The sequence below is a fragment of the Hipposideros armiger genome, unplaced genomic scaffold (assembly GCF_001890085.2).
Source record: "Hipposideros armiger isolate ML-2016 unplaced genomic scaffold, ASM189008v1 scaffold_21, whole genome shotgun sequence".
NCBI classification, from domain to species: domain Eukaryota; kingdom Metazoa; phylum Chordata; class Mammalia; order Chiroptera; family Hipposideridae; genus Hipposideros; species Hipposideros armiger.
Window position 1 is genome coordinate 1,194,750 of NW_017731371.1, and position 27,616 is coordinate 1,222,365.

Sequence of the window (27,616 nt, forward strand, 5' to 3'; positions counted from 1 at the left end):
GGCCTCCCCTCTACCCGCTTCTTTATTATTTCCTACATAAATTTATTTTCAACTTTAGTTCTATGAACCATCTCTACAAGGGCCACTTTTCATCCTTGGTATCATTTCTCTGAGGACTTGCTCCCTCATCTTCAAGTAATTCTCTGTCTTACTCTAACCATTTTCCTCTGAGTACTGTGCTTTCAGCTTTGCTCATCCAGGGTTTTTTAATTCATGTAAAACGTGAATTTAAATGCATAACTGTAGCATTTAAAGAGGAGACTCGATGTGGTGCTTGTAACTGGACAAATATGAAATGGTGTTGAAGGTCTTCATTAAAAAAAAAAAAATTTGCCCAGTATGCTGTGTCTTCACTATAGTGCAGTAAGAATATGTGTACCTAAGAAGGCCTAATTGATCTAAACTACACCACATGAAACCCAACCGTGCTGGAGTTGGGTCATAGTGTACAGTATGGAAAGAAAGAGAATGCTAAATAAATCAGAGAAATAAGCTAGGTAGTTGGGCGAATGTTTAAGGGACTTGAGAGAGCAAATTGTTTTCAAGCACTTTAAAACATCAATTCATCAACATGCATAGGCTATGCTAATTGTAAATCTTTCATTAAAAACCAGTCTCCTGAGGCTATCTCCAGGTGACATCTTATAAGCCTAGTTCTGATTACTATTTCTTCTTTAAAAAAGTAATAAGACAGCACCTCCACAAGCATATTTTATAATTTGTATTTAATTTAGTGTTTTACCCCATTCTTTGAATTACTAAATCAGTTTTAGTTTGCTTCGTCATACAGTTTTATTCCAATGTTAGTCCCCTGATCTTAGTTTTGACTTATAAATAAGTAGCTAGTTTATAATTGCTTTTAGGATTTTTTCCTATTGGAACATCAAGAAAAATTCTGATGCTATCTATAATGTGTAATTGAGTCATTTTTTATTCAACATACAGTTAGGTAATTTAAGTGGATCAAAAGTGTGTAAGATGTGGCTTTTAAGTATTTTACCCAGTCAAAAAAGAGTTTAGTTGGTCAGAGATCGTTAGATAGGTTTTGAAATGTTATGAGGCCAGAGTCTTGGATTTTACTCTTGTTTTGTTTTGTTTTGTTTTGTTTTGTTTAAATATAAGACAGAAATTAATGGAATTTGTTGCCTTTCTTTTTCTGGGAGTCTTTATATACTTGTAAGAATTAGTTGAGATATTAAGATAAATTTAAAATCCAAGGAAAATCAGGAATGTATTTTAAGGGATTCAATTTCAATTGGTCCCTTAAATTTGTCTATGGGATAAATTTATAAATGCAGTGGGAAATATATATATATATAGGGAAAGATAAAGGATTCCAATAAAACTCAGTAAGAAAAGGACCAAACTATTTAGCACAGTACTGTTGTGCATGCAGTAAATGTCAATAGATATTAATGGAATGAATGAATGACTCAGTGAATTGATACATCAATTGATCAGTAGTTTTAGAACTAGCGAGATCTTGACTGTCTCCTTACCCTCTGAGAAACCTTGCACAGGTGATTTCACCTTTCTGAGCCTGAAGTTTCTCATATATAGAATTTGGATAGTGATAGTGTGTCACAGTATTGTGAAAATCAAATAAGATAAAGAATCTGGCATAGAATAGGCATTAAATAAATATTGTTATAAATCACACGAAATCTGGGCCGGCCGAGTGGTGCGTTAGTTAAGAGCTGGCTTGGGATGCCAGAGGGCCCGGTTCAGATCCCACATATGAGGGCCAGTGACACTGCCCTCTACAGCTAAGATGCTGAACAACAGCTCTACCTAGAGCTGGGCTGCTGTGGGTTGCTGGTGATGGCATAGGCTGCAGCCCCTGCTGCAGTGGGTTGCCATGGGCTACTGTGTAGCCAGCAGCCAGCATGAGTGGCCAGCAGCCGCAGTGAGCGGCCGTCCAGAAGCCGGCAACTAATCTGCCTCACCTGGGAAGAGCGCAATGATGGTGCCAACTTGGGCCAGTGAAGCAACGTCCTCCACAACTAGACTGAAGAACAAAAGGACAGCAACTTGTCTGTTCCTCTTCCCCCAATTCCCCAGCGCTGTTCCCATCCCCCCAATTCCCCAATAAAAATCTTAAAAAAAAAAATCACACGAAATCTGCCATATTTGGTAGGTTAAAATTGGTGAAAGTTAATATGAGTCGATCCAGCATTAGTCATCACATCACATGAAATTCTGTAATTTCGCCAAAAAATAAATAAATAAATAACTTAGCCCAACCTGAGGGTTGAGAGCAAGTTTCCTAAGGGAGATAACCCTTGGGCTGAGACTTGAAGGATAAGAAAGAGTTGGCCAGTTGAAAAGAGGTAGAAAGAGCATTTCTAATAACAGAGATTCACCCTCAGTAAAAGGATAGACTGGGCTAAGGTAGACTATTGCAGTAGTGCTGTCTGGATAGATTGGGCCTTACTGGCTATTGCAAACTGTGGCACTATGGTCAGAGGCGTAATCTACTGGGCTAGGACTATATATCCTTATTTTTTAAAATGTGCATAACACTCCAATATATGCATATTTAATGTTATACACATGAACTATAATCCATACATTAAAATTAAAGTTTTATTTCTCTATTTTGTAATCTAAAATAAATAGAAATTCTGATATATGTTTTCCTGAATCACAATTAATGAGCTTGCTTAACTCCCCACATGCCTGTAACCCACTTTCTTGGAGACCACTGGCCTATGAAAAATGCTCTGAGTATCAACAAAAGTTTTCCTAATGCTTTGCAACCACATTTTGTGAAAGTTTAAAGTTGTTTTTTTTTTTTCAGTGTCTGCATGGTCTCATAACCCCCAATCTAAAAAGTTAACAAAATCGTTGGGATGTGCTTCCTAGAAATAGAAGCAAAACCATTCAGGGAGGACATCCCTTGAACCTGGCCTGGCCTGGCCTATCCCACAGATAAAGCCATGCTGACGATGAGCTCATGAACCAAAACTAAAAATGCAGAAGAAAACCAACAGCTATAATGGCAGGATTGTGTCAACAGACACAAAACAGCAGGATTAAATCCCAAGAACTTCAAGTATGAGGATCGTTTAATGGAAACCAAAAGTGAAAATGTCTAAAACAATTGAAGGCATAAGAAAAGATCAAGAATCTTAAGAAAAACAGACCAAGGAGATGTAAAAAGAAACCAAATAGGAAATGCAATAATAGTCGTTAACATTGACTCAATAGCTTGATTTAAGAAGCAGTTTAGTCAGCCAAAAAAGAGGATTTAATGTGTGGTAACTGGATCTGATGAAAACTACTGTTTCAATTGTAGTCAAAATATAAATCAGATCATGTCATGTGTACCTAGATACCCCACTTACCACCCACTCAGGTAACACTGCTCAGTGGCTTCCAGAGCCACTGAAGAGAAAGAGCAAAATCCTTCACATGACCCAGAAGACCCACCCAACCTGTCCCGCTCAGCTTCATTGTTTTCTCAGGCACAGCCACACGGGCTGCCTTTTTGTTTTTCTGATACCCTGCCTTTGCTTTCACAGACCTTTGAGCATGCTATGCTTTGTGTCTGAAATATCCCACTTCCTTACCCTATTCACTCATTCAAGAGGCTCACCTTCCCAGGGAAGCTTTCTTTCCTTCTCCCCACAAGTTATTAAGAGTGATTTGTTATAACTGCTTGAAACAATCAGCTACTTCCCTTAAAGGTGCTTGTTTCAGTTTGTAATTTCACATTCACTACTGTGATTATTTGAACGCTATCTATCTTGTGCACTAGACTTGTAAGTCCTGGGAGGGAGGGACCAGGTTTGTTTGGCCAACTCTTGTGCCAGTGGTGGTACTTAGCAGGTGTTAAATAAATATTTTTATATGAGTAAATATTCTAGAACATGCATTTTGATATTAAAATAGTTCACAAGGTGGTTGGTTTTCCAGTTTCTGTTGTTCCACGGTTTTGTCTTTTTAGCCATACTATCAGAAATGGTATTCTTTCAAATCGTTCTGAAGCCAAATTACATTTTTTTTTCACAGATTCTTTACCATTTTAAATAGGCCCTCGTCAGCTTTCAGCTTTTAGCACAGGTCCTCAGATTTCTTGCAAGATAGTCTCTAAAGGCCTGTGAAACCATAGCAGGTGTCTGTTTGAATTCTAGGAATAGTGCAGGTTTTTTTCTAGGCACAGAGTAGACACGTCTTGGGAATGGTATCACATAGAAAAAAAAGGATGCATGGTACAGGAAGTTCTTCAAAGGCACACCTGATTTTTATGTTTTAGGAGGTCCTGAGCCTTCTTAGATCTGTTTACTGGCTGGCTTTTTTAAAGCGTCCCTGTGGCTCATTTTGTGCAATTGTAGCAAGTGCTGCAGAATGAGTAAGTGGAAGACTGAGGACTGCAAGGCCTCTGTCTGCTGGTAGGTTTTGGTCCCAGGGGACAGTGACACTGCAGCCCACTTACTGCAGCGAGCATGTATTGATTTTTCTCCTTCCTTGTTCTTAGCTGCACCTCTGAAGTAGGTATGTTATGAAGCATCTTTCCCGGTGAAGAGAGGGAAAAACTGTCATGAACTTTGTCACCCCAACAATCGGACATTTCAAACCAAACTAGATGGAATAGGAAAAGGGTTTTAAGGACTCTTAGAAACCGCCCAACTTAGTTCAGTACCCTGGCTTTTGTGACAGAGAGGTTCCCTGCAGTTTGTAACAAACCTTGATAGACAATGGGAAGAAATGTGAGTGTTTTTTTTTTAATGTTTTGAAAAGAGAATAAAAAGATCAAATCGGTGAAAACAATGCAGCTTTGTGCAGCGATCTTAGAAGGTTAGCAAAGTGGTCTTGTCCAAGTTTTCAACTAGATGTTCTGTTCCTGTTATAATTGGCTGCTGGGTAGGTTTGGACCTAACTAGAATGCCAGCGTTCGATTTCCTCGTGTCCTCGGTGGAGATGTGTCACCGTTTATGCTCGCCTTAGTGACAATTTTCTAAAATGGAAACTCGTGGGAAATCATTACAGTGTTTATATGTCTCCCTTGTCGAACGGCGTTATCCTGTGATATTTTACCAGTGTTTTCCACTGCATGATGGCATCTAGCGAAGGTTAAGGCAGAACAAGTCCCTCCGTAATTTTGTGACTACATTTTACTTACCGAAGAAGAAAAGATAACTGACAATTAAGTATTTGGGATGTCACAGAAAGAACATGTGCAACTAATCAATGGTATCCTTTGGGAACATGATTTTATAAAGCTGATAAGGTAGAAAAATTGGGATTTTGTGATTTGTGTTACATGATGATAATTGCACCTTTTCAATAAAAAAGACATTTCTCCTGGAGTAAACACTGAGCTTGCAAGGGATGCTAGTAGCAATACCGTTGTTTTTCTTCCCCATTCTGGCAACGTTTTTATAAATGTTTTTGTAGCGCAAGAGATTTTTTTTTTCCCATTCTTTCTCTAGAGTGATATTTCTAACGAAATATCTGGTCTATTTTAAGTAAAGCAATTTATTCTTCTGAAAGTGAGTAACACTGTGTAAAGAATAATAATTTTTTGCTTCTTACAAGGTAGACTCAATTGCCCAGTTTTAGTATTTACCCAAGTTGGATATAGTAGTAGCAAAGTCTGTGTCACATTTGTTACAGCTCTTTGATTTAACCCTGTTTCTTGTGTGCATCTTAATAGTAATCTGATTTTTAGTCTGCATACTGCCTAAGCAGTAAATTGGACAGAAATTTCTTTAGTGCATTTTTCTGTTGATTCTATAGCATCTCCAGTCTGCATGTGTCTGAAAGAGCAACTAACAGCATTCGGAGCCCAGGATATTTGGAAGCTCTTCTGATGCCTGCTCTTCCCATCCATGTGCCTCTTTTGCTAGTTTTATTGCACAGGATTCAGTTAGAGATAGACTGCTTCCCTGGTGGTTTGGACAGTACTTTCTTCTTGTTCCAGCTGCTTTGAAATATCACCATCCTCCTTAACAGGACAGTTAGTTAACTTAAAGATCACATTATCTCCTTGGCCCTCCTTTGCTGCTTGCTACACGCTACTTGGTGACCTCTTCTTATGGAAGATGACAATATTGCATTAAGTGGAGTGAGAAGATTGCACAGTTCATTTTCTACCTTGTGGAAGCAGCGCTTCTTGCTGACCTTCCACTTGAAACCAACAATGCTTTTGTAGAAACGGCTACTCTCCACCTTATTTCTGGGTAATTAATTCTGCTGTGTATAGTGTTTGACTCAGTACTTATACCTGTACATTTCAATTGAATGGGATATATTTCCAACTTTTTCTCCAACTCATCATGTTCGTTTTAAATTCTGATGTCTTACTGCCTAAATTAGTTGCCCAGCCATGCATCCCAGCTTGCATCCAGTGTCAGCAGTCTACCATCAGACTTATTAATCAATTAGGTAGCCCTGGGCCTGGGACCCATCACTGCCTAGCAGTTCAAAATGCCCCTTTATAACAGGTGTAGCGAACCAGTGCCTCATCAGCTGCACTCTGACCCCATTGTAAAATTGTTGAAATTATATTTGTCTTCCTGTTTTGCTAATTTGGGAACCCCTCAACACCACAGGTGATTGAATCCTAGAGTTACATACAGAAAACACAGAAGCCATGAATATGAACAACATTCCAAATTTAGTGCAGCAGTAGATTTTGGTCTATGAGAAAGAATCCTTCACCAGGCTAGCCTCACTGCCAGACAGAAATATATATATATATATATATTAATACCTTGGTTTGCGAGCATAATTTGTTCCGGAAACAAACTACTCATATTGCAAGACATTGCTCGTTTACCAAGTTAAAGTGTATTAGAAATGTTTGTTCGTCTTGTGGAACACTCACAAACCAAGTTACTCACAATCCAAGGTTTTACTGTATATAGAGATATATATAGATATATAGAGATATATATATAGATATAGATATATTTTTTTAATTAAATGTATTGGGGTGACGATGGTTAGTAAAATTACGTAGGTTTCAGGTGTACAATTCTGTAATACATCATCTGTATATCACATTGTGTGTTCAGCATCCAGAGTCAGTTCTCTTTCCATCACCATATATTTAGCCCCCTTTACCCTCTCCTACAACCCCCCGCCCCCCTTACCCTCTGGTAAACCACTAAACTGTTGGCCAGACAGATATTTTCAACCACAGCTCAGAGCTGTAAGCACTAATGAATTCTAATAACCAGGCTGCATACCTTCCAGTGGCGTTCTAATTGACAAAGAGGTAGGAAACTGAAACCGGAAGGCCGGCGTGCCCTTTGGGGAGCTGGCATACAGCACAGGCTCAGCAGTGCTTCAGGCTCCTGACCAGATGAAAAGTGTGCCCAGCAGCGTTGCTGCCACGTCAGAGCGAAAAGCCAGTGTCCTTGGCTACGCCGCCAGAGGCCCATGAACCCCCTGCCACTGTCAGCACAATTATATATGTATGTGTATTTTTCAGCAAGCAAGATTCTCAGTTTTCAAAGGGATCCATGAATCATTGAGGGCTAAGAAGCTCAGTTTGCTAAATGGACAATAATCCAAACTTCGAAAACCGATAGAATAGGTTATTGGGAATTGATACAACAAAAAGATTCAAAGGAAACAGAATTAACATTTATTGAATATTCATTGTGTGCCAGACTCTTGGAGACATCATCTAATGCTCACAGTAATCATTTCAGGTGGACAGAGTTGGTGTCCGAGCCCGGGTACTGCTCTAAAGCCGCATATGTCCTACTACACACCACACTGCCCCTCTAAAGAGTGAAAATGAGTAGCCATTGAAGATTAATAAAAAATACAGAGAGGCAAGTTAAAACAATGGGGAAATATGATTTGATATTCAAAAATGTATTTACATTTTTTTTAATTAAGAACTTATGTATTGAATAAAGTTGGGTGATTTAGACCAGACTGCAGTCCCAATCATGTGGGATGGCCCACGGTGCAGCTTCTAGAAGGAGTGGTTCTTTTTGAGCAAAAGCTTTTTAAGAAACTGAAAATGTAAATAGAACAATCACGAGACCTTACTTCACTGTTGGGTCTCTCATGGGATGAGAGGTTGAACTAATTTCTCTTTTGCATCTCTATACTATTTCATGACAGTCATTTAGCTTGTACATATTGTATTAAATTAGGTAAATTCTACTATGTTATACTCTGTCTCTGTTTGGGCTTAAGTATTAATTATTTTCTTAACAAGCCTTCTTAGCAGAGTTTAAGAAATACTCCTACCACATAACTGAATGCTTAACTAACCCCCACAATGCTGCTTTTTTTTTTTTACAACCGTTAATCTTGAAATCCATATTGGTCGTTGCTTTATGGAAAATACTATTTGAGAATAGTCAGTGAACATTTAACAAAAATGCTCACTAATTTCTGGAGCTTTCTATTTCCCCTTTTTTTTTCCTGCCAATATATGTTCCCTAAAACAATGTGATCATCTGTTTGGAATATCCTGTGTGGGGAGGCTGAGCAGGATTGATTCCTGTCCTAGTGTTGCGGTGTAAACAGCTTTTTGCCTGTCTTTTGTCATTAATGATCATGCTGTAGATGTTGCCAGTGCATTGTAAGCCAATCTGTCAAGGCAAATAAACAATTCACCTTGTTAAAATTCCCTAAATCTTGCATTAATAAAACCAAAGTAACCCCCCTGAACACTCAAGAGATGTCTTCCTCCATACTGCTGTGATGGATGACATGTCTGAAGATCCTGGAAATTAAGTAGTTCAGGTCATTAAAAGTGTCCCACACGTGCTATTGATTTAATTTATTTTAAAAGGTGGGGGTGGAGATAAGAATGCTACCCCCGTCCCCATTTGTTTTTAATTTGAAAGCTACCACTTGTACACATAATTAAAACTATTGCTTGGGCGAACAGCTCTGTATTTGTTACAACATTAAGCTTTATTATTCAAATAAGTATTATATTATCCTCTTAACCACATAAGTAGGAACAAGTAGGTAATCATTGCAATATGGCAAAAATTCCTTGGAGCTTCATATGTATGATGATTTCTGGAACTTTTGAGTTCTGGGCACTGAAATAATGACCTTCTGGGCATCCCAAAACTTAACTCGGGTAGATAAAAATTTGTATGAAAGTCAAATGATTTGAAGGAAATTTACTGAAATAATAATGAAAGCATGCCTCTGGATAAAGGAGGTTTTTTTTTCTCTATTTGATGAGTCTTTCTACTAGATAAGCATTTTAGATAGATGAAAAGATGGTTGGGTGGGTAGATGGATGGATGGATGGATGAGTAGATGGGAAAACATTTAGAGAGTAGTAGAGTTTTTAAATTCCATATCACTATATTCTAAGGCAAGTTTAAGGTATGTGTTTGTTTACTTGTTTATTGCTTGTTTTTTCCACAGTCCTCACTCTACTGGACCCATAATATTCACTGCCTTATCCCAGTGCTTAACATCATAGATGCTCAGTAAATATTTGTTTAATGAATAAAGTATAACCCCAAACACTTTTCTTCTCTTTTTCATTCCTTAAGCATCAGTGGGTACAATGGGTTGTGTAAGGAATAGTAAGAGCCCAGCAGGGCTGATTCTCCAGAGGATCGCTCTCCAAGCTCTGAATATCAGGAAGGCTGAGCACTAGTGTATAGACGTCAGCCTGCAGGACTGACGACCTGTGTAGTTGCTCGCTCCATTTTCATGTCCTGAACTGGGGGACAGTATTCCAAAGCCCTGTGAGAAATGGGACATCTCAGTTTGTAAATTATGACTTAAAACAATACATTATATGGAATTATGTCTATAAAAGACACACGTAATTTGACCATACTTTTGTCATTTGTTATGTACTTTATGCATCGCCTTGCAGAGCTGGTTCTGACCAGCTGTGTAAATGACGTGTCACCCTTATTCTCATTGTTCTTTAAACAGCACATGCTTATTGGGGGGAGGGAGGGAACATGGTCAATTATGAAGACCCTTGAAAATAGTTATATTAATTTCAGAGATTAATTTCTTTATTTGATGCTTTTTCCATGATCTTTATAAAAAAAGAGAGAGGCAAATATACAATCAGTTCACACACTCTGACAGACTCTTAAAATTAGATAGATATGAAAATGCACTCTATAGTTCTCCATTAGAGTTCTTCTTGAAATGCATAATTTGGATATCTGACAACTGACATGGTTATGCCATTATGCCAGCTCTTTAGCAGAGCTCCCTAAGTGGAACAGCTCTATAGACTTTTCTCAGCATATACACTGATTTACCCTTAGTGGCAAAGTTGTTGCTGACCCTTTAAGTGGAGCTGTCCAAATAGCAATAAATGTTAGTTGATTCTAATGCCAAAACAGGTGATAGCTGAGGGATCTTGACTAAATCTTCCAGTTAAAAAGGCCATGGGAACATGTGTAGTGTGTCCTAAATAGTAGTGGTTTCTTATACACACACACACACACACACACACACACACACCCCACACACCCCACACCGCCCCCCGCCCCAGACCACTTGATCCCTCAGACATATCTTAGCAGCATTATTGATGTTCCCAGATTTTTAAATGCTCACTCTGGATTACAGTCTTCATGAAGGCAGGAATCTGTGTCTACTTGGTTCCCCACTGTCTTGTCCCTCATCAGCATCTGAATAGTAGATGCTCTGGAAATGCTGGTTGAGCAAAAGAATAGATAAAATGGAGCATTTGCTGACACTGAATAGCATGTGTCTGAATTCTTGGAGGGGTGAAATGGGGACCGCTCCTCATACTGATGATGAGGAATGATGCTGGTAAGAACTTTGCTGGGTGGTTATGACTTTTTGAAATAGTTTATTTGATTGATTGCCCAGCAAACTTTACTTTCTAATTCTGTGTTCTGCGTTCACAGGCTGTCATTTTAGAAAATGAAGAACTTCCTAAACTGTTCCTTGATTTCCTGAAAGTGCGACACTTGCCGTCTCTACCAAAGGCGGAGAGTTGTGGGTAAGAATTGCTATTTACATATTGGATGTGTATTTTATGGTACTCCTCAATCACTTATTGGCCTTACAGATACCCCACAGTGGTGCCAGAAGGGGCAGCCTGGCCACACCCATTCTTCTGGCTTGGGACAGCACTCGCTCGCCCCCTGCTTGTAGCCAAAGAATTCCCCCTAAGGCCTCATCCCCATATTGCATCCAAATGACCAATGCTCTGTAAACTCTGGTTTAGACTTAAGGAATTGACTTTTTAAATTATGCTATTACATGGGGTAATGTTACATTATGGGAATTCTGAGTCTAGATAGCCTGTTTATTTGTGCATGCTTGAGCAAAGTCTATATCCTCTTGGCACATATATTCATATAATTTTAAAGTTATAAATGACCTTAGAGATGATTTTACCCAACTCCCTTCATTATGGAGTTGAGCAGACAGACACAGAATTAAGTGCTTTTCCCAGGATTTCTCATCATGTAGGTGGCAGATCTAAGCCTTCTAGCATAGCTTTTTCCCCACTATCCTGCTGCCTCTCCCTCAGGAACTTCTAATCCCTCTGCTAAGGAACCTGGCTTTTGATATCATCAGCAATTGGGAAAAGTTCTGCAGAATTAACTCAAAACCACTTACAAAGCCACTTACCCAGCTCTGGGCCCCTGCCTTGTGTTGAGCTGGCCTCTGGGGGCAGTCAACAAGATCCCGGACATGTTAAATCTATTTACAAAGAAATACATCACCTCGAACTTTTTGCACAAGCGGGGGCGCTGGTTTTATCCATTTCCTTGCTGCCTCCAGACCCGCCCGAAAGACCCACACTGACTACAAGACGTTCAAGCTCTACACCCGGAGTCATGCTGAACCAAGTTATCTGCTGAGTGAGAGGCTGCAAATACCTGTCACAGCTCCCTCTCCGGCAGTGTTTACTCCCTCACTTTCCACTCACCCCGGAGCAAGAATTATACACCCTGCTCACCAAATAATACGTGTTGTCAGTGTGCCCTGTCCAGCTTGTGTGCATTTACTGAGTGGTTGGGACTCATAGGTAGTTGTGTATTTGTAAGAAGAGATGTTCGGAGTGACAGTGAGTAAAATCTTTTCTCCATTGTGTAAGCCCCAAAGGAAAAAACAAACAAACATAAGATTTTAAGTGATCTTAGGGCAAATTGAAATTCAAGACTATTGCAGTCTTAAGATTCCTTAGAGCAGCGGTTCTCAACCTTCCTAATGCAGCGACCCCTTAATACAGTTCCTCATGTTGTGGTGACCCCAACCATAAAATTATTTTCGCTGCTACTCTATAACTGTAATTTTGCTACTGTTATGAATCGTAATGTAAATATCTTTTTGTTTTTCAATGGCCTTAGGTGACCCCTGTGAAAGGGTCGTTCGACCCCCCAAAGGGGTCCCGACCCACAGGTTGAGAACCATTGCCTGAGAGGAATCACAGTCATGCTATGACTCTGTGAAAACACCTAACTCTCTTTTTTTAATGTCTCCCAATTCAGAGCTCTAAAAATATTTGCCCTTTTCCTTTTGTTGGCATAAACATTGACCCAACTTATATGGTCTTTTTCTTTTTCTTTTAAAACAATATGTCTAGATCTTTCGATGAGACAGAATCTGAAGAGTCAAGGTAAGAATTAATAGTCGTCAATCGGGAGTTACAGAAATCCAGAATAGTAGGGCTGTGGTTTTGTTAAATGTTTAATTTCTGTTGTATAAGTGTTTCAAGTCATGAATTTCTTGAAAACCTTTGTTAGGAAACTGATTGTAAGATTATAAAGATTTGATAGGAAGTTATAGAAGTAACCAGTTACATCAAGGAGTGAAGGGGGGAAGAGCCCTAACTTGTTTCATACAAGTAATAAGAAAACTGTTTTATCCATAATCGTACTAAAAGATTAAAGAAAACCACTTTTCAGCCATGATTTATTGTAGAGATGGTAGATCTGCTTCAAACTCCACAAAGCAAGGTTGGGAAGACGAGCTCAGGGCTGGTTAGTTCCCTCTAACGCCGCGTGCTGTTCCTCACCCGCACTGAGAGATACATAAACCGTGAGACGTCCCTGCCCAGCAGTTTGATCCCCTCAAAGCTAGTTTGTAGTGTTTTCTGTTTACCGTCGTCCCCTGATGCTGACATGCCTGTTCTTGACCTTTCCAGCAAACTGTCCCACCAGCCAGTGCTGCTGTTCCTCAGGGACCCATACGTCTTGCCTGCAGCCAGCGGTAATCAAACCTGCCATCTGCTAACAGCTCTTTACTGATCTGACCCTGCACCACATAAACCACGTTTTTAATACAGGTCTAACAGAGTGACATTGGTCCGGGGCTTAATAATCTGCCAATAAACCAGTGCTCTTGGTGTAAGAGACATTCAGAATTTTAATTGGGGCAGGCCTTTCAGGAGGAAATATAATTTTTCTTTCTCTCTTACCAGGCTATTTTGAAATAGAGTGATAAGGGAGAAAGGTAGTGATTGCCTTTAATTTTGGGGGGTAGTGTCATTTCGGCCTCTGCTTATTTTTATCCAGATGCTAGGGTTTGAATCCAAGGATCCCACTCTTTTCAAAAATGCTTCTTCCCAAAAGCTGTGTGTATACATTGCTTATATACCTCTGTTTCCACTTAGATTACAGCATCTTTGATGGTTGGACGTATATTTTTAAAGTTGTATATTTAAATATAATGAATAATTTAAGTATAAATGTAATCAGTATTTTAGCCTGAGTCTTTTCTTTGTGCCAAGAAATTTAAATTACCCCACGGAGTTCCTCTCCAAGTGTTGTTATGCAGCTATTCATGAGTACATTCTTAGACATTATCTCATTTAATTTCCTTAACAACCTTATGAAGTAGGCAGGGCAGGCGTCATCATTGGCTGATGGAATTGGGGCACAAGGAGGCCCCTGCCTTGCCCAGGCTTACAAGGCTGATGGGTGGACCCCTCGTTGCCTGATTTCCCCTTCTGTGCGCTTTGCGTATAATGAGTGTTCAGCCTTTGTTTCTGAGAGCCACTAAATAGCATAGCAACTAAATAGCAATAGGTAAATTACCAATCGAAACCATTCCTACATTCTGACAGTAACACCTTACTCCCAGCAAGAGAGAGAGGACCGTTCTGTGTAGCAGCAACACGTGTACTCAGATCACCCACTTAACTGTCCGTTTAAAGAAGGCTGGCCAGGAAGCAACCCTGCTCTCTGGAGGGATCATTCCTAGCACCTTGACCACAGAGAGCTGCCTTTGCTATATACGAACACGGTCTCATAGGAACAGTTGCCTTTCTTTCAGCATTTGCTTCCCATGTTGAACAAATATGCGTGTTATATCAGTTATGTTAACAAAATGTTATATTTAATAGATATTCATAATGTAACCTAGTCCAGATTAAATGGGCAATGTTTTATAAAGTATTCTTGTTATCTTTAAAATGGTTCCATAAGTACGTTTTCTGTGGTATTGTTTATGCTCATATAGTTCACACATTTGACTGAAATTCCTCTAGAAATGGAGAGAGTGGAATGATCACTGTGGACTAGAATAGCCAAGATGTTTTATGGAAGAGGGAAGATAATGGATGACCCTTAAATCCAGGTCATCTACCTTATTACAGAGTGTGCTATGCACCTGGCTTGACAAGGCAGAACAGGAGGAACTTTCTGGGACAGGCCATCAGAAGCAAAAGCCTGGAGTTAGAAAAAGTAAGAAGCATGTATCGTTGGTAGAATGTTGCTGTGGAGGAATGACTTGCACAAAAAGGGGTTTCTTGTTTGAGAGTCAATGCAAATCACCGTCTTGATGGACAGAATGGAACCAAGTATGGCAGGGCCAGTCACCATATCTGTTTTCTTGGAATTTTGGCCAACCCAATTTCATAAATCAGATTTGTGTTGTCCTAGAAGTATTATACTAGTGATGTATTCTTGTAAATCTTTAGCATGTAATTTAAAGGTAAATTGTGCTTGCATCACATGTTTACATGCTTATGCCTCTTGACAAAATGTTGAGGCTACGATTCCAGAGGATATGGCTATGAATATGGACATAACCTTCACAGATGTACTGACCCTCACAAAAATCAGAGGGGTGTCTGTCTTTAAAGTTTTAACAATTAAACATCATCCTCTTATAAAATGCTAACATAATAATCAAATATTATTCTCTTCGCACATGCTTTTTGGCCTTTGTTTTGATTTTGGGGAAGAAATTCAAAACAACTACTGTCAAAGTCCCCAGCGATTGCAGTGTGGCTAAACTCTGTGGACATTTTTCAGTCCTCACCTTACTTGCCCTCTCATCAGTTTTAGCCACTGTTGACCCCTTTCTTCTCCTTTAGACACCATCTCCCTTTGGCTTTCTCACTTTTCTTCCACTCTGGCAGTTCACCTGAAGGCTGTCATTAGACCCTCCCCTCTTCTTCTGACAGTTTCTTTTGAATATTCTCCTCCTTGCTGGTGGCCTTGATTACCTTGTGTAGACAGCTGAGTCACAAAATTGCATTTCCATCCCAACCTTCTCTGGGAGCGCCACACTCTCACTGTGGTTACAAGGCCCTCGGTGGTCTCTCCCTGGCTCATGTCCCTCCTGGGACCCCTCACACACTCTGCTCTAGCCTCACTGGACTTCTTTCTGGGCCTCAGATGTGCCAAACTTTCTCCCTCAGGATACTTACTATTTCTTCCTCCTTGGACACTCTTTTTGTCCCCACACATCACTGGCTTTCTTATCTCCCATGTGAGACTTCCAAAAGCCTTCGCTGACCCTCCGCTCAAGTAGTCCACGAGCCCTTCCACCCCATTCACTTTATTTTTAAGGTTAACAATAAATGTTTATAAAGTAAGTGAAAACCAACCCAAATAACCACAAAACCTATCTGAAATCACATTCCTCCTCATCAATGGGAAACCAAGGCAAGGGCCGTTTTTTAGCAATTCGAACAGTAATAATGGACATTGTATTAAATCATAAACATGGTGAAGCCAAAATCCACAGTTTAGAGGAGATAGATAGAAAAGAAAATGACCTCAGGTTATCTCATCATTGGTCACTAGTTGGCGGACCTTGTTATAAAATACCTGTATTCCATTCACTTTTATCAGAGTCCTCTATTTGTTTCCTTTGTATCAATGATCACAAACTTTGTTCCCTTTTCTCTTTCTGTTTTTTTTCACCCTCTAAATCTCTAGTTTCTACCATATATGCTCAGCACTTGAATACAGGGCCTGGCATGCATGCACTATTCCCTCTGCCAGGAGTGCCCTTTGACAGATACCCTCACAGTGGCTGCTACGCCACTTCGTTCAAACGGCGCCCCTGCACACAGACCTTCCCTCACCTTCTCATCCGCTGTCACTCTCTAGCCCCGTGCCCTGCTTTAGTTTTTCCTTGCCCTTAAACCACAGCTTGACCTACTACAGCAGCGGTTCTCAACCTTCCTAATGCCGCGACCCCTTAATACAGTTCCTCATGTTGTGGTGACCTCCAACCATACAATTATTTTCGTTGCTACTCTATAACTGTAATTTTGCTACTGTTATGAATCGTAATGTAAATATCTTTTTGTTTTCCGATGGTCTTAGGCGACCCCTGTGAAAGGGTCGTTCGACCCCCAAAGGGGTTGCGACCCACACAGGTTGAGAACCGCTGTACTACAGTACTACAGAATTATCCAATAATTAACGTTATTATTTTATTTTGGGAACTTATTTTAATTCACTTAAGCTAAATATGCTTATGATTGTAATTTCACTAAGTTTCCAATAGCTTATATTTTGGGTGGCAAAGGATAAATGCATATATGCTAATGTATGTAATATGTCCTATTTGCACATTTTATTGAACATTAATCAGCAGGTTCATTTATGGCTGTTGGTTTCAATACATTAGAATTTGAATTAGCTGAATTGTTACTTTTGATTAGGATCTAAATATACAGGTATATTGTAAACTTCTAAAGATATGTTTTATGAATTCATGTTGGATTAAAGCAAAACTGAGAAGTCAAGTATCATCAACCAAAGTAACTGAATACTCATGTAACTGAATACTCACGTAAACATTTTGTTTATTCATTTGCTTATCTCTCTGACTAGCGTGTAATTTACTTATGTTCCCAGTAATTAGCCAGTACTTCATATGTAATAATAGTTGGTACTTACCACGTGCCAAGTCAGGCCCAAGTACTTTGTTTCATTCATCAGTTTTCACAACAACCTATTAGGTAGGTACTATTATGAAATCCTTCACCAGTTACATCGAATCCATGACCACTTTGAACTTTCTCCAGTCCACTCTCTGAATGGCTGCCAGAGTCATCTTTTCAAAACACAATTCAGTTCTGCCTTACTCTGCTTCAAATCCTTCCATAGCTTCTCACTGCTTTTCAGATAAAGGTAGAAATCTTGTCTGTTCTGACGAGGCTTGAATTGGCCCCCTGCCCGCAGGCACCTCACAGGCATCTTGCCTCCTGTTTAGGTCTCTGAACCCTCCTCCAGGCTCCCTCCTTCGCAGGCTTTCCACCTGGTTAGTTCCCTCTTCCTAGTCCTGGTCTCCAAGAGCCTGCCTGCCTCCCTCTGAGGTCTAATCCCCTTGTAAGTAGTTTGACCTGGTAGGTACTCTAGACAGGTTGGATTAATAAATGGACTTTTATTTTTTGTCCTAAAGTACTAGACCACTTCATTTCCTTACAATAACTACATTTATTTCAAGTGGTTGGCTTTAGCATAAATCCTGGACATAACTATGTGCAGATTGAAGTTTAGAAAATAAACGCCTGAGCCATGTGAAGACTGGTTCCCCTGTTCAAGTTACACACTCATATTTTACCTGCCCTGATCACGGGAATGTGGTACAGTGTAGCCTACAGCTCTGGTTTTTCTTTGTATCTCCTATAAAAATGCAGCTGATTTTTCAAATGTGACAGGGTGGCTTTTGTCGGAAATTTGCTCTTTTAAGGTAGGAAGACAGGCCCCCGTCTTAACTGCTGTCCAGAAGCTGGTGTAATAGAACAAGCATGCTCAAGACAACTTGGATGAAACGCTGCTGTAAACCACAATGGAAAAACTGCAGCGAAGTATTCCCAGTAGAAATCTTGGAATTCCTTCAAGTATATTGAGATTTTGTTAGAAATTGAATTGCCGGTGTAATCCATCTTCCTTGTGAGAAAACATTCAGATAAAGAGCTGGGACCTAGCAGCATTAACCATTAGAACATCCCTTAAATCAATAAGCTACAAATCTGGCCGCACATTCCTGCAGCACCCGGTGGCACACTCAAGTGGCTTCAGGCTGAAGCAGCATGACTGATAGCACCTTCGAAACCAGGGCAAACTGCTTGGCAATGCAGATTCCTAAGTTGCCCTTGTTACACTCTGCAAAATGCGATGCTGCTTCACTGATGCATGTAAGAAACACACTTTTTCTTTTGTTTTTCAGATTTTCCAAATGTGGTTATTGAAGGAGTTCTCCATGGGATATTTTACCCTCATCTACAGCCCAGGTAGAAATCCTCCATGGCCAGAAGACAGAAGCTGAAGCAAGTTTCAAAGTTGCAGTCAAGAAAATCAATAACTACCAAATTAACCTAAACTCTATGACATAACAGCTCTAGCTAGTGGTAAAATTCACAGTCCCAGCTTAATTCAGGGCAGGGACATTTCCATTAGAATGGTGCTTTTAAAAATAGAAACTGAACCAGGGCGGTGCTGAGGTTAAGGCCAAGTGTTTAAGAAGTAGAACATAGCTGCCAATTTAGAAAGCCATGAAACGGAGACTCAGAGAAGATCCCCGGGAGCACCGAGTGTGACAAAACAAGTGACTCGCCTTCATGCACACTATTTGCTAATTGAAAATCTTATCCTGAATCATACCGAGACTGATCAACTGTGGTAGCTTTTTTTGTCCCGAGTCTGACACACTAATCTTTTCATTATGAGATTTTCTCAGCCAGTGATACAGTCTGAAATGCTGGCACCAGGAGTGTGTCACCGAAACACACACACTGCTAAATGTGAGGAAGGAACTAAACTGGAAATTAAATTATGCTGGCCATATTCTGGCACTTTTTAAATCATGGCATTTTAATTTGCTTTACAGTGGAGTTGCATCATACCCAGAGGTTAGCTTCTAATGTTGGTACGTTAGAGAAAATGGGGTATTAAGATTATCCTAGAAAGCCCTTTAGAAAGGCTCCATGTTGGAAATCAGTCCATCTACCACAGCCAGCTTTTCCTCCAGTGCTAGAAGAAATGACTGTTTCTTTGGCTGAAGACCCATTGAAGCTGTTGGTATTTGTTTAGGGGCTGTTGTGTATTAAAAAAACAAAAAAACAAAAAACACATGTCTTCGAACACTAGAATCACACTTACCCCTGAAGATGCTGTCCTCTCAGAGACAGAACGTGTACTGACATTGTCAGCACTCAACTTGGTTTACTCAAGGGCATCCATTCATTGAATAGATGGTATTGCCACTGTTATTTTTCCTTATCGTTTCCTTTTCACTGACCTCATATTGAATTAATGTAAGTTAAATGTGTTTATGATATGACTCCACCATACATTTTACAGACATTCATGTTTTGAATAGTAAAGGGTACAAGCATATATGCAACCTGGATGTATGTGCTGTATTTGGGCATTTTATTGAAAACTAATTAATGGCTAGCCTATTTATGGTTATTAATTTTAATAAGCTTCTGTGGGGGAGAATTAGATTCAAAACTAATTACTGGATCATGTTATTTGATTAGGATATATAAGTTTAAAGCCTGCTGCAAACTTTTAGAGATATATTTATGATAGATGTGTTACTACATGGTGGAAGCAAGAACTAAATCAAGTGTCATCAACCAAAAATAACTGAATAGTCAAGTGTTGGAGATATTTTTTTAATGTTTTTTGTTATTAGCTATTTTGAGTTAAATAAAAACAAAGAACAAGAAATATTTGAATTTGTCTTCTAAGATTTTATTGGAAACACAAATTGTGTCTTGTTTCTTTACACAGACACAGACACACACACACACACACACACACACGCACGCGCGCGCGCGCGCACGCACCTTGTCACCGATTCAGAGAGACATTTATTTCTAATCTGACAAGGTGGTGAATGTTAATTACATCATCTATGAAGCCAATAGATATTCACTAAATAATTAGGGTTCACCAAGATAGTAAGGATTCTTTTAAAAAATAAAGACCAAGCATCTTTGGTGGCACACTACTCAAGACATGTTTTTGAGAATTATTTTTTTCTTAGTGATGACATTCATTTTTTTGTTTCTATGTAAATGTTTGATGTATAATTTCATATTCCATTTCAATTCCATTGCAGGAAATAGAAACCATGGTAGGTGTTTTAAGCAGAATGGAATAATAACAAACTGAATACGTACAGACTCTTTTGAAGGATGAGTTCAGTGAGCTTCTAGTGGGTTCTCCAGGAATGACTTCCAGAATGTCCCAGCAACCTCCAGTACCCATGTGCCAGGGGAGCTACGGCTTCTGCCGTAAGCAGGAATTCAGGGAGTCAGGAGGCTGCTACTGGAGCTATTGAGGTAAAAGTCACCACTGTAGCTGCAATCCAGGATCAGCACTTAGGATCAGGAAATAACTGTCACCACTGTGACTACCTCAAAGCAGCGCGAGGAAGCTGGTGACTGGGCACTGGGACAAAGTGTCCAGTTGCCACGACCTACTCCATAATTGACTCTCAGCACCCATGGCCGTGCTTGCCAGCAATCACAGCCCAAAGCAGCAGGAAGGTGGCATTTACCCACTTCCATCTTCCACTCCACATCCCATGGAAGTCCAGTAGTTAGAAACTTATTCTCAATCACAGCTTCAAGGGAGTCTGGGAAGGAGTTGGAACTTTAATGGTTCCTGCAGCTTAGGAATGCATATTGGTAAGATGATGGCATATATGTCCACAGTTGAAACTTTAATAAAAACATAAAAAAGGGTATATCAGAAAGAAAAATCTGCCACCCTGTCTCCTATATGCCCAATTCCCCTCCCACAGACAACCACTGTACTTAGTTTACATGTATACTTCCAGAGAGATTTCATCCACATGCAAGCAAATAATGTTCCATTTCCCCTTTTTTTGTAAAACGTAGATTTTTCAAAGCGTGGATTCATAGATAATAGAGAAGTAAAGAGTAGACGGACGAAAACAGAATAAATGAAAGAAATCCCATTACCACTTAAGCTAGAATATGGGGACAGTCCTCACTCCCCCAACCCCCTAGTTCTTGGATTTGGTGACTTGCCTAAGACTGATCTCACATTGTGTCCTGGTGCTATTTTATGCAGAGCCTCCCTCAGGCCCCGCCTCCCTCGCCTGGCCATTTTACGTACTGGCAGCCCTGGTGTCCTTTCTGTTCCCCTCACACCATTTGAAACGGTGAGCCATGTGCACAACCCCAATAACACTGAACATCGCTGATAAATCCTTTAGTCGTTTCACTTTGAAAAATGTAGAAATCTCAGGATCACAGTTTGGAAATAACGAATGGCTTTTATCTTTACACCTTTGATAATGGCAGCCTGAAGTATTCTATTAAGGATTCTGACACCCTTTAGAGTGGCTACTATAAAAAAAAAATAAGTTGGCAGTGAGTGAAGACATTCAAATCCTCATACATTGCTGGTGGGAATATAAAGTGTTGCAACCTCTGTGGAAAAAAGTACAGCAGATCTTCAAAAAATTACCATACAATCTAGCAATTGCACTTCTGGATATAAATCCAAAAGAAGTGAAAGCAGGGACTCAAACATATTTGTACACCCAAGTTCTTGGCAGCATTGTTCACCATCGCCAAGAGGTGAAAGCAACTCAAGTGTCCACTGATGAACGGATGAATGGATAAACAAAATGTGGTATATACACACAATGGAATATTATTGAGCCTTAAAAGGAAGGAAATTCTGATACATGCTACAACATGGATCAACCTTGATGACATTATGGTAAGTGAAATCAGCTAGTCACAAAAGGACAAATACTGTATGACTCCACTTATATGAGGTCCCTAGAATAGTCAGTGTCCTAGAAACAAGTAGAATGGTGGTTGCCAGAGGCTGGGGGAGGGGGGGGAGGGGGAATTAGTGTTCAGTTAGAGAAGATGAGAAAGTTCTGGAGCTGGATGATGGTGATGGTTGCACAACAGTGTGAGTGTACTTAATGCCACTGACACTGTGCACTTAAAAGTGGTGTAAAATGGTAAAGTTTATGTCATGTATATTTTACCATAATTTTCTTGAGAAAGCTTTTTTAACAAAAAGGATTGTGAATGAGTGTAGGCTCAGTGAGTAAGGGTGTAATGACCACTGATGATGGCCAAGGATGCAAGAAGAGTTTTGGCCCACGTCCCAAGTGCTATTCTCATGTCCTTGGCAACATCTAGGATTCTAAAACAATCATTCTAAACCAGAGATGTGCATCAGCATCACCTAGAACTCAAATCAATAATGGAGCTGGGGCATGTTCTTGGGTAGTTAGAAAAACTATCCAGTGATTCAGAAACACGTTAGGAGCCACTGTTGAGGGAGGTGGTTCATGAACTGCCTTCTTTAATGATTACTGGCTTTATTATTATTATTATTTCATTATTGCCTTTTATACCTCCTGCAGAACATATCAAGAGAACATAGATTCACCTCTCGAGGTACTGCAGCTGGCCTTAGAAAGGGACTTGCCTTAGTCCATTCCAGCTGCTATAACAGAAATGCCATAGACGGGGTGTCTTATAAACAGCACATGTTTATTTCTCACAGTTCTGGAGACAGAAATCCAAAATTGGGATACTGGCACATTCGGTGTCTGGTGAAGGGCTCTCTTTTCACTGTGTCCTCACATGGCAGAAAAGGGGCGAGGGATCTTTCTGGGGCCTGTTTATAAGGGCACTAATCCCTCATCACCTTCCAAAGACCCCAACTCCAAACACCATCACTTTGGGGATTAAGTTTCAACATATGAATGGAGTGGGGACAAACAATCAGATCTCGGCAGTAAGGATGACAGACAAATTGGACTAGTGTTCTTAATTTGACACACTATATCAATAAATATATGCATTTATTCATTCACTCATCCAATGAAATGCACTTGCATTCCCTCACTAGATTAAGGCACTATGTTAGTCACCTAAAGAATAGAGACATTATCCTTGTTTTCTAGAATTTTTGGCCATTTATTGGGAATGTGTTTAACTGAATTGGATATAAAGTTCAGTGATTAAGTCTACCTTCTCCAGTCTCTATACAACTTAGAAACAGTCATTTTTATGTTGGCTTTCTTTTGGTTTTCATCCTTGACAATAATTACAAACTTTGAATTCAGTACTAGAAACCCATGGAAATAGCAGACACTTAATTTAAAACTGAAATTCCTGCAACATTTTTGTCCATGAAGATATAGAGTGACAGTTGTAATTCTGCTGGGGGTGAAAAGGCATTTATTTTTGTGTGAGGGGATGGAGGGTTCATTGAATAATTGAGTCATCAGAGTACATTGAAATATTAAGCCATCTCTAATTTACTGGAGAAAAAAATTGTTTTATGTCCTAGGAGTATAATTGTAGAAGTCATCTATAAAATGTGAACCATTTTCTGTCTTCATTAACATCAGTCATAGTGACATCAACAATGTCTCCAGTTTTGATATTCTGTTCATTTAGATACTCCTGTGTATTGCACTCCTGGGTGCCACGTGTTGTTGGACCAGGGCTTTTTGTACTTTATTCCATTATAACTTTACGAAGTTTTTATGACCTTTTATTGAAGAAGAAATTGAAGATCAGAGAGATTAATAATAATAAGTAGCTAACCTGATTGAGCACTGATTTGGGGGCCAAGAGGTGCTGGGCTAAATTCTGTTCAGAGATGATTCCACTGAAGCCTCACAACGTCTTTATGAGGTAAGCATTCTTCTTATTCCACTTTACAGTGAGAAGAAATGAAGGTTAGACAAAAGCAAATAGCTTGACCAAGGCCACTGGTTAACAAAGGGGATCAGGATTTGAACCTTTCATCCACAAAGCTCAGGCTAATCCATGCCCCCATCAGCCTCATGTTAGACGTGTTTGTATGTATGTGCATTTTTGAACCACCCATGAATACTCAAGTGGGAAAGAACTAGTACTGTACAATTGCTAATACTTCTGTATTACATTAAAAATGAGAGTGCTTTCCCATCTCACTTGATTAAACCAAGCTCTCTGCTCTCAGCTATGGCCTCCTCCCAGGTCTCTCTGCTTCCATTTTAACTCTAGTCCATTCTCCACACAAGTGCCAGAGAGCCATCTCTTTTAAATGCCCATCAGATCATGTCACTCTCTTGCTCAAAATCCTCCAATAGCTTCCATTTCCTCCTAAAATGGGAATTCCTGCTGCCCTCTCCAAGTTCCTTCGCACTCCTATTGCTGGTACTTATCTTCCTGGCGACACTGACCATTCAGCTCACGGGACTTGCCAACCTTGGGCCACCCTCCAGCCCTTTGGACCTGCTGGTTTCTGCCTGAAACACCCTTTTTGCCTCTCTCGGAAGACTGGGTCGTTCTCACCCATTAGGACTCAACCTAAATGTCACCTCAAAGAGCCCCTCCTGGGTCATCCATCTCCCAACTTCCACTCTGCACCATTATTAGATCATAGCAAACTTCCTTCATCAGTTCGCACCATCTGAAATCATCCTGTTTGTTTATTTGTTTACTCTCTTCCCTCATGAAAGCAGGGACAGCGTCTGACTTGCTGACACTGTTTCTCCAGGGCAGAAACAGAGTAGATGGCAGGACTCACTGCTGAAGGGGTGGATGGCCAGAAGCCTGTGTTCCTGTCACCTGCTCAGTGCTGGCTGCGTGCTTCACAGCAGGGGTTTCAGAAGTGTGTATAGGGTAGGTACATGACCTTGAAATCTGAATTTGCTAACATCTTCCCAGATGACCGTAATGATTCATTATATCCTAATTGTTCCGAAAACAGGAATTTTCTACAGTTTGCTTACCAGTTTGATACAGAGTGGTAATTTGGTAACTACACACTTGAATGATTTCTAATATGTCTATCCTTCTTTACAAATGAATAAGCTAATTCAGTGATTACAAACCATGGTTTTGTGACATCCCAGGGCAGTAGTTTTTGAAGTTTGGATCCTGGACCATCAGCATCAGCATCAAACATCTGCATCCACAAACTAGATAGAAATACAGTCTTAGGCCCTGCCCCAGACTTACAGACTTAGATACTCTGAGAAGGGCCTGGAAATCTGACAAGTGCTCCAGGTAATTTCTGAGGCATGAGTAAGTTTGAGAACCACAACCCTAGAGCATTTCAAATTATTGCATTTTCATGTTGCATGTTTTTCAAAGGTTTAAACTAAGAAACCAAACAAACAAACAAAAAAACCACCTCAATACAGACACAAAAGCAAACAAGGCCGGGATGGCTACTACAAAAGGCTGGTGATACCTTTAAGACAACAGTCAAACCCATCAGCAACTGTACAGAACCAATGAGATGTTTTAAGTGTAGTAAAGAATAAGAAATATATACTTACAAGTTGTCTTCTTTTAAATGAACTTTTAGATCTGGTTATCATGATAATTGTTCTTTATCACAGAAGGCAACATGGTGTCTTTGTAGATTTTTGGTATCTTTCTAAATTTGAATTTGAGTAAACTAGAATTCTGCCTTCATAAAACTTACAGAATAATGTGATATTGGATGGATAAATACCCCCAAAATTTGTCATTATAAAGTGTAAGTGCTATGAAGGAAAAATAAGGTTTACTTAGGACGATTTGGGCAGACCAGGAACCTTCTCTGAGGTAGTGACATTGAAGTTGACACCTAAAGGATGTTAGAGGAGTTATCTGGGCAAAGGATGGGGGAAGATGGAGGGTGTTGCAGGAACATCAGCAGGTTCCAAAGCCCTGAATCAGGAGACAGCTGCAGTCAAGGTCCCCAAGGAAAGCTGGTGAGTGTGGAGGATAGTGAGGTTCTTGGGGCCAGATCCCACAGGGCCTGCCCCAGTAGGTGGCATTCAAGAGTTTGCTCATAGCCTGTATGCAGTGGAAAACCACTGATGGGTTTTACACAGGAGGGCTATGATCTGATCTATTTTATTTTTCCCCAGCTTTATTGAGGTGTAATTGGCAAATAATTATTTACTTTATCTTTACATTCATATTATTTTTCTTCATTAGGCATGAAATTTTTTAAAACTTGAATTTAAAATAAAGAAAAATAAACCTCCGAAGGGCTCATAGGCATCACCAAACAGTATGCAATTCCAGATAACATATATGATGTATCACACTTCATCTGATTTATCTTTAAAAGATCTCTCTGACTGCTTATGGAGAATGGTCTTGACGGGTGCACAATCTGAAGCAGAGAGACTATTAAGAGACCACTTGAATAATCTGGGTGAGAGATGACCTTCTGGTTTAGGGTGGCAGTAGTGGAGAGGATGAGACGTGGATATTCAAGCTGTATTGCAGAGCTAGCAGTGAACTTGCTGATGGACTTGGATGTTGGAAGTAAAATAAGGAAGAAAATTTCAGGATGGGTTTTTGGCTTGAACAATTGGGTGGATGGTGGGAATGGGGGGTTGGGACCTGCTATTGACTGAGTGTGTCCCCACAAAATTCATAGGTTGAAACCTAATCCCCAATGTAATGGTATTTGGAAGTGGGCCTTAAGGATGTGATTAGGTAAGTCATGAGGGCAGAGAGTTTCCTTGTCCCTTCCGTCATGTCAGGACACAAAAAGAGATGGCCGTCTGTGAACCAGGAAGAGTACTCACCAGACCCCAAATCTACCTGTGACTTCATCTTGGATCTCAGCCTCCAAAATGGTGAGAAATACATTTGTGTTGTTCATAAGCCACCCAATCTGGTATTTTATTGTAGCAGCCTGAACTCAGACAAGACCCCTACCTTCAGGGAGCTCCAGGTTGCTGGAGAAATCCTTTCCTGGGCTTTGTTCTCTCCGCCAGTTCAGACACTTGGACTCCTCCTGTGCCAGTTATGTCTGCAGCTGCTTAGGAAAACTAGATGCCACTGACCCACCAGCCGAAGGAAACTAATCTGGACTTTTTCCTAATCTAGACTTTTCCCGCTGTGGTGATAGGCTTGTGCTGAACTATCTGGAACTTCCTGCCCAGTTCAGGAGGGTCAGGAACATACGCTGTAGCCAGGAACAAAGCGAAGCCCAGAGAGCAAACCTGTGACTTTGACCACTGTCAAAGCACATCATATTTGCTACCTAACTGAGTGTACAAGTGGTGAGCGGTGTAATTATACAGTTTTTTTCACTGAGACCCAGGAAGGTCACATAAATCACCCCGCCAAAGAGGATTCAAATGTAAGTGGTTGCCGTGACTTCCACAGTACATAAGACTAAAGACAATGGTGTCTCATCATTCTCAGGTCAAATCTAAACTTCAGTTCAGGGCTGGGCCGCCATCAACTGCCAGCAGCAGGCCATACTTAACGACCAAGGCATGACACCAAAGCCAGCTACCATCCACCACAGACTCTCACTCAAGGCTCACATCCCCTGGGTCTTTCCTCTTCCTGTTTGCCACTGACCTCACTTTTGCCAGTTTACTTCTATCATGCCCTTCAAACCTCAGAAAATAAAGAGGAAAAGTGTATTGTTTAAAAAGGTAA

The 27,616-nt window shown here is 40.2% G+C and overlaps 1 protein-coding gene across 1 annotated transcript in view; it reads left to right on the top strand.

Moving 5' to 3' along the window:
- The window catches only part of SNX24 (sorting nexin 24), a 156,509-nt gene extending 136,627 nt beyond the window's left edge, over nucleotides 1–19,882 (top strand). The window contains exons 4-7 of the mRNA XM_019635281.1: nucleotides 10,848–10,942; nucleotides 12,539–12,571; nucleotides 13,100–13,164; nucleotides 18,373–19,882. Coding sequence (XP_019490826.1) covers nucleotides 10,848–10,942; nucleotides 12,539–12,571; nucleotides 13,100–13,164; nucleotides 18,373–18,440 — 261 coding nt within the window. The 3' untranslated portion in view covers nucleotides 18,441–19,882. The remainder of the gene's footprint in view (nucleotides 1–10,847; nucleotides 10,943–12,538; nucleotides 12,572–13,099; nucleotides 13,165–18,372) is intronic.
- The last annotated feature ends 7,734 nt before the right edge of the window (nucleotides 19,883–27,616 follow it).